This window comes from Sinocyclocheilus rhinocerous, unplaced genomic scaffold, assembly GCF_001515625.1.
Source record: "Sinocyclocheilus rhinocerous isolate Xijiao unplaced genomic scaffold, SAMN03320098_v1.1 scaffold75, whole genome shotgun sequence".
In the NCBI taxonomy this organism is placed as follows: Eukaryota; Metazoa; Chordata; class Actinopteri; order Cypriniformes; family Cyprinidae; genus Sinocyclocheilus; species Sinocyclocheilus rhinocerous.
Window position 1 is genome coordinate 882,562 of NW_015632455.1, and position 8,190 is coordinate 890,751.

At 37.5% G+C, this 8,190-nt stretch overlaps 2 protein-coding genes and 1 non-coding gene across 3 annotated transcripts; 1 reads left to right on the forward strand and 2 right to left on the reverse strand.

The window, feature by feature from the left end:
- Positions 1-5: 5 nt before the first annotated feature.
- Positions 6-1,605, reverse strand: LOC107742300 (RNA-binding protein 4B-like; the record flags this gene model as incomplete). Its single annotated transcript, XM_016555219.1, has 3 exons — positions 1,561-1,605; positions 412-852; positions 6-325 (listed from the first exon to the last, which is right to left on the reverse strand). Coding segments are annotated over exons 2-3 (729 nt in total), but the record flags the coding sequence as incomplete, so codon positions are not given.
- Positions 1,606-2,697: 1,092 nt separating this feature from the next.
- Positions 2,698-4,335, forward strand: LOC107742334 (TRAF-interacting protein with FHA domain-containing protein A-like). Its single transcript, XM_016555254.1, has 2 exons — positions 2,698-3,166; positions 3,358-4,335. The coding sequence occupies exon 2, from the start codon at positions 3,418-3,420 to the stop codon at positions 3,997-3,999; it is 582 nt and encodes a 193-aa protein (XP_016410740.1). The 5' UTR covers positions 2,698-3,166; positions 3,358-3,417; the 3' UTR covers positions 4,000-4,335.
- Positions 4,336-8,117: 3,782 nt separating this feature from the next.
- On the reverse strand, positions 8,118-8,190 carry trnak-cuu (transfer RNA lysine (anticodon CUU)). The gene has a single exon. It is a non-coding gene; the product is annotated as a tRNA-Lys (tRNA).

Below are 8,190 nucleotides of genomic sequence, written 5' to 3' on the forward strand. Positions count from 1 at the left end.
GGAGGGGGGATTGCACCCGGACGCCGGTCCTCATATGAGGCGGCGCCGTAAGGGCGAGCGCGGTACTTCTCGTAATAGTCGACCACACCGCGTTCGCGCTCGTATGCCGGCGCTGCACGCTCTGGGTATGGGGGGCGTCTGGGAGGCATGGGTGGTGGTGGAGGAGGGGGACCAGGGGGATAGCCGAAGCGACCCCTAGGATAACCAGGGGGCTCAGGACGGTCACCAGGGAAACGGGGTGGCCAGTATCCACTGTCTGGGGGGCCATAGTCTTCCTCCTCGCCCCTTGGTCGACTCTTTGAAATCTGCACATGAATTCGTTTGCCTGCAAGTGTAAAAACAGTTCATATTAGCAAATGTGATAAACATGCAAAAGGATGTGTAAGAGAGTGACAAGACTGGATTTTTTACCTTGAAATTCAGCATTGTCCAACCCCTTGATGGCATCCATGGCCTCATCGGAATTGCTCATGTGTACGAAGGCAAAGTTCTTAATGACTGCGCATTCGGTAACTGTGCCGTACTCTTCAAACAGCTCTCTGAGCTCTTCATCTGCTCCTTTCTCCACATTGGCAACATGAAGCTTCACCGGGCCCTGGTTTTTGCCCCGACTCGCTTCGACGTTGATGGGCGTTCCATGCAGCTTGTATAAATGAAGGTTTCGGATCGCCTTTGTTGCACTTTTGCGATCATCCATGTGGACAAAGGCAAAGTTCTTGATAATGGCACACTCAGTGACCGCTCCATATTGAGTAAACAGAGACTTTATTTCTTCTGCTTCTGCCTGTGGAGGCAGGTTCCCAACGAAGATCTTCACCATCTTTTCTAATGTTATGCAGAGCCTGAAACACAGTGACGAGGTACACTTCAGTGAGTTGCCATTAATGCAATAACAATTTATTATAATTATTGTAATGGCTTTTTGCAAATCAACGCAAAGGAATGAGAACACGAAACCACGCCTGGTGCTAAACTGAAATCGAAAGCTTACACCGTGAATTTCCTGAGAAGCCAATCAAGTCACACCGGTTTATGAAAATACTTTAAATTTGATTTCCCCCTACATACACAATAAATATGACAAAATAAAACGTAATTACGTTAAGCAGAACTTAATCAGTTTCGTACCAAGAAATCAAGATTTCTCCTCACAAGTTCTTATATAACTTACGCCACGTCCTCGTGTGGTTAACGTTACTCAATCGTAGCGGACTATAAAACCGCCACAAACATTCAGTTTATTCACGGCGTATTCTGTAAAGTGTTTATGTTCGTAAATTCACGAGAACAGGAATATAGCAAGTAATCGTCGATTCACGTGCTCATCGCCTTGAGAGAAAACGTTTCTGTTGCAAAGTTTGAATAAGCTAACGTTAGCTTAGTAGCCGTTGCGCGCCGAGATAAACACGTATGTACTACTTTTACATGTAGCCGATTAACAGAGTTTTTACACACCATACGAAAGCTGCTTATATCAAAAGTGTTTTAATGTCGCGTGCTAAACATTTATTTTAGTACAGGCGTTTTAAAGGTCAAAGAACTAAAAAAAACAACACTCACCGCCTGTTTCTCACCACAATGAGGAAGAGGGTGGGTCATTCAATAATATACTTCCTCAGTCCCGCCCACAAGGTTGAATAAACCAATCAAATACAAGTATATGGATCACGCGGAACGTGACAAGCTAGGATTGTGGAACGTTAAAAAGAAACTGTTCTGAATATTTTTATACCTTGGCATTAATTAATAATAAAAAAGAAACCGTTCTGAATGGATGAAAAGTGAATTTACTGTGATTTTTTGTGCAAAATGGGGGTGGAGGTGGAATATGGAAGCAGATAGTACTGCAAGGGATGAAATCGAGATTTAAATATTGCATAGCAGCAGAAAATAAATCAATAAATGAAAAAGAAATGCATCGAAATTGATAGCATTATTGGAAAGTAGAATCAGCTTCTTGGGTAAACATTTATCAACACATCTAACAGTGAATAATCAAGTTTATGTTTTGGTGGGAGTGGTGTGGAAGAAAGGAGAGTTTGGGAATTCTAATGAAAACAGAAATAACAAGAAAATCTCATAATTCTTTTAGCTGCCAACCACAAGAAACTTTATACTGCTTGAGATACAAGTCTCCCAGACAACACCTTATCTCACATGCCACTCAGACAAGTCTTTCTGCTTCTAGTCTTTTCCACAAAACAAAGTCTGCATGTCACTTGGGCTTTTAAATCACTATTACTACAGCTATAAATGGAATTTCAGAAATAAAGATGTGCGAATAGGCTATATATAAAAACACAATATAAATATGTTTTTAGCACGAGGTAGCTGTCTCTGGTTCATTCTACCAGTAGGTTGCGGTAACGCACCACACAAGATTATTGAGATCTGCCCTTAAGCTAAAAAGATATACAGGCTAATGTTTAATTGTTTAGCATGTTTAGATTTGATATCCGTTTTCACTTAAGTGTTTAAACTTTGATTCATGTATATATGCATTCATGAATGTATGTATTACTTTTATAGTTTTAAAATTTTAGATAAAGCACGCTGTTCCAGACCCCATTGACAGCTGAACAAAGACACATGTGAAATATGCGCATTCTTATTTCTTACGCGTTTGAGTCTGCTTCCCGGAAAGATTATGTAGATTACGTTAAAAGATTGTTATTTTGCTATATGATGACGAAACTGACATGCAATTGATTTCTCATCCACTTCCCTGTGGTTACAGTTTTGTCAGGACGTTTTTGGGGAGTGACGGAAGACATTGTAAATGATGGCCATAAACGTGTTCTCGGTCATGTTTATACACCTCTTCTATCTGGTCATTAAACCGATGTCATGTCACAAGACAAAGACTGGCGAGTGCTTTAAGTTTTAACATTCAACTACGCAACAAAGGGTTTTTCTTTTTCATCAAAACGAGAATAAAGCGTGTCTGGCATCTCCAGGTCAAATAATATTTTTGAAATATAATCAAATAGCGAAAGCATAGAAGTCAGTTGCGCAACTCTGGGGTTTTTGAGAGTCACATGTCCCGAGCTGGAAGGGGTGGATTTCAGTGCTTCTGATGCAATTCCCTCTTCGTTTGTTGAGCTCATCATAGTAAAGCGATCTCCGCTTCAGAACAGCACTCCGTTAGTTGCTTATCGTTCTGAAGGTAAGCTGCTGTTTAGTTTTGTTAAACTGGTACAACACTTATTTAGTACGTGTATTTATACTTCAGCGTTTTTCGCAATATTATCTGTGCATTCTCACTTTAATTCAGAATAATACGTTTTGCTGCAACATAGGCTACATCTGTTAAGTGTACTAACACTTAACGAGTTGTTTCTTATCGTTTTTCCTTAGGTTTAACTGTAAACAAGTCAACTCAACCCCACAGAAGTTGCGACCCTATATTTTCACAGAATGAATGACAATAGCAGACTCGAGACTGAAGAACTGCTTACTTGTCTTCATATCCATCTCTTCCACCCTAACCAAGCCAGCCGTCCACTCTTCCACAACCTGCCCCTAAATCAGCCGTACAAAATGGACGCTGAAGATCCACTAAGGCTTGGCCGTGATGGGCAGACCTGCATCTTCGCCCTAAACGACACCTCTGTCTCCAGAAAACAGCTCTCCATACAGGCGTATAAGAAAGCTGGCAGCCCGTTCTTGAGCTTCATGATCCAGAACATGAGCCAGAAGGTCAAACTCATGGTCGGTGGGTCTGAACTGAGATACCTCGAAAGAGCTGAGCTAGATGATAAGGTGCTCTGTCGCTTTGGAAGATATGAACTGCTGATGTGGCAGGAACCAGGAGATTCTGAGAATAAATTTGAGGTCCTGTTTGAAACATGCAATGCACCCCCTTCACAGGAATTGGGCATAGATGTGCCATGCAAACCACCTGTTTTGGATACCGGCATGCCATGGAGAAACTTTGAGAATGGAGCACCTGTAAGCCAAGAGCCACTGGAGTCAGATGAGACAGTTGTTTTAGTATAGATATTTTTCAGACATTGCTCTGCAAGAAAGCAGACATTGACTATTCAGAATTTGCATTTTGTTATTATTATTGACACTGTGTTATTAAAGCAGTCAGCACATCTTGTAAGTAACAGAATGAGATCTAAAACTATGCTACAAACATTGTTATGACTTCTTCTGCAATGCCACTGAACCAGTTTTGTTGCCTACTGTGTCTTTGCGTTCCTCCTTTTGTACAGATATTTTATTACGTATTTTGCTGAATTTGATTGGAATTATTGTCACACACTTGCTCAAAAGGTGCTTTGTGTTTTCTCTTCATTATTGTACGTGTTCATTGCAGAAGTGCTTTTGGCCAGTGTTTTTATATATAATATTTTTTATTGCATTGTATTGTTTTGTAATGACTCTTACTTGATAAAATGGGAATCATAAGCTTTTGAAAATGTGAAATTACTTTGATTGAAGGGTTATTCATATACTTTCATGATATCTAATATAATTAAATAAGTAAAACATTATTTGAAAATGTTTGTTTTCAAGTTTATGCTGTACAAAAACCAAAATACATGGTCTGTTTAATACAACATAATATTTTCCAGATAATATTTTAATAATGAATCATTTGCTTCAGTACAATGACTAAATAAAAGCTATAAGAAACAATGTGTTTTCTTTCTGTGATGGACTGGCCATCTGTCTAGGTGTTTTCCCTGTCTGCAACCCGAGACACTGGGTCAGGCCGGATGCATGAATGTGTTCACACTTTTTCTCACACATTATAAATGAGTTTCTATATAGCTGCCTTTGTATATTAGAAAAGGGGTCCCACAAAAGGGCATCAAAAATTTGCGCATCCTTGGCATCAAAAGGTTTGAAACCCCCTGTTTTAACATTTTTTATGTTTAAGAAACATGAATGAGTAAACATGAGCTGTTTAAATAAGGACTATACTGTATATTTCTTAGTGTTTGTGTCATTTACAATACATATGGGTCTGAAAAGTGGAAATTTGTAATTTCAACAGTTTCATTCAACATTTTTTTTTCTGCTGGAAGATCATATGATTAGTTACTGATCTCCAGAAAGCAGCTGTAAATGTCTCATTTGGCAAACAGCTGGGAATTATGTCAGGCAGGGCTATTATCACCATGGATATTTTATTTCTTTGGTAAGAAAAGTTAATCCCAGGTTACCCAAGAACTGAAAATCACCGGAAGATCACCATCCTTTTGTATTTTAACTATAAACTCTGTAAACTCACCTCCGGTCCTTGTTCTTATAAACAACAGGAGCGCTGATAAGCCTAAGTTACATGGCAGATAGCAGATAGTTTACAGTAAATGATGTCAGTGGTGAAGAGACAAGATCGAAACTCTGATGTAACTCTCACCAGGAGCGGCAGTATTCATCTTTTTGATACATATCTTAATGTATTATTAATAAAAATATAATATTAACTTCAGCCAAAGCTTGTTAAGTAAAAGTTCCTCCCGCATGAGATTGTATGTAATTTTTATGGCTCTGTATTTCAATAGTGATTATTTTAATGGATTTACAATGTAAAAATCATAAAGTATTAATACTGTACCGTCCATATGTTATTGTGATGTTTAAAATGCTGCACTAAGAATGACTGATTTCTTAGAACAACATTGATTGACACAGATGTCTCAGTATCATCACACTGTATTTGCTGGCTTTTGATGAACTCTAGTTACTGAGAGGTTTGGTGAGTGCTTGTGGAGCACTCCAACAGACACATGTAGTACAACAGGTCACCACGAGTCATTGTGATTCAAATCTTTCAAAGAACAAATACTAAAGGAATATAAAATGTGATGAGATGCGGAACTATGTGGAATTGCACAATGTGGAATTGACAGGAAGTCAGAGAGCTATCTGAAAGAACACATTTTTCAGTCATCAGTAAACAGCGATGTGAGAAGATTTTTGGACATTCACAGTTTTAAACTGCTGAGAAATGTTTGAAATTATATACCAATGAACTCAAATGAAATGCACTAGATCTTATTTTTAGTATGTTACATGTTAAAATACACTAAATGTATTCAATAAACGATTGCACTTTGAAAATAGTGAACTATATTAACAATGTGGGGCACAATGCAAAAGGGGATGAAGAGAAGTGCTCTTCAAAATCAAAAGTCAAACTAGAAGGCATGTATTTTAGCCTGCCATTCTATGTCTGCTTTGGATTTCAGGAAAGTTTGACTATACACAGAATCACATTCATGAAAATGGAGAAGAAGGGAAGAAGAACAGAGATCATTTTTTGTAAATGAGGGATGCATTTTGTTAAAATGTGTGCTTTCTGAGTATTTTCGTTAATCTCTGCCTCAGCATAGAAGAGCAAAGGTGAAGAAGTAAATTCAATTGAGAAAATGCTTTTGGTGTTTTAACAATTATTGAATATTAAAAACCGGAATTTGAAGTGTGAAGTTTCAACACCTTGAAACTCACGACAGAAGTCAATAAAGCTAAGCCAACTGAACAAATATAAGATATTTGCAGACATGACATAAGCTTCTTTTGATAAGCCCAGAAGAAAAAAAAAGTATGTGCATAAAAAAAAGCAGTAGAATATGCAAAAAAAAAAACAAACAAAAAAAAAACATTATTGAACAATACTTGACTTTAATCTACATGTTTCATGACAAGACATGATCAAATACAATGCAAACAGAAAAACTGTTCTGTGTAGGCCTACTTTAACATTTACACTTGAATAGCTTGAATAGTTTTGGTTTTAACACTGATTTGAAAGACTTATAGCTAAAATTCTTTCTGCTGGGAAGTTTTTTTCGGATTTCTGAGGCTGGCAGGTTTTGGTTTCTTGTAATAGTTTCTGACATTTGCCACATATAGCCTTAGTTCAAATAAAAAAAGCAGTAGAATATGCAAAAAAAAAAAAAACATTATTGAACAATACTTGACTTTAATCTACATGTTTCATGACAAGACATGATCAAATACAATGCAAACAGAAAAACTGTTCTGTGTAGGCCTACTTTAACATTTACACTTGAATAGCTTGAATAGTTTTGGTTTTAACACTGATTTGAAAGACTTATAGCTAAAATTCTTTCTGCTGGGAAGTTTTTTTCGGATTTCTGAGGCTGGCAGGTTTTGGTTTCTTGTAATAGTTTCTGACATTTGCCACATATAGCCTTAGTTCAAATAGTGCACCATTCTGACACTTCAGCTCTCCTGCCATTTGACATCAGGCACACAGCAGGCCACCAATCAGCAGTCATTTTCTGCTCAGAGAGCAGAAGCTCATTCTATAAATAAAATATCCTTTAAAAGCCTCCACAGGCAGTCACATCTGAACCGGCTCATATTCAGTAAATTATTAGAACAAAAGCACTCTCTTAAATTTTTAGTGTACTGTCAAATGAATGAAACAGATAATTGCATATTTTAGCCACTCGCAACATAATACCGCTGAAGGTCCAAAGCTCATGCCCATTTTAAGTACTAGTTCCATAAAAGCCCTCCTAGAACTTCCTTTCAAATTTAAATACTTTATCGACTAATGTTTGTCAGTTAAAGGTTAGTAGTACCATCCACTCAGCTGTATTTATGGTTACAAGCTAAATTGTGTTTGTGTAAATCTGAAAGGAGGAAATTGGACATTGACAAAATTACCATAACATTACCACAACAAAATGTTTACAATGGCATTATAACATTAGGATCACAAATAGGTATGCAAATACTAAATTGCTCTCTCATACACACAAACACACCATTTTCTAATCATCATGTTTATTCTCATTAGACACATCTCTGCAGCTAGCAGCAAATCCACAAATACAAATACCTCAAGTATTACACGTTCTTATTTTTCTTAGTAACATGCTCTAGTTTTTGTACATCTGCGCTCTGTCATTGCTATCATTCATACATGAAAAAATGCATTAAATAATTTTCACAAGCAAGTTATATTAAATCCATGATTTGTAAGGATCTTAACAAACAAAACAAACCTTTTTATTTATTGCCACAACTTCTACCCAGCCCGTTCAAATGCGTTTTATCTTCTCCTTCCTGCATATTTTTTTTCAGATTATCCAGTCAATCTTTTACCAAGGTTTCTATCAAAAATGTATCGCCCAACGTGGGGCTCGAACCCACGACCCTGAGATTAAGAGTCTCATGCTCTACCGACTGAGCTAGCCGGGC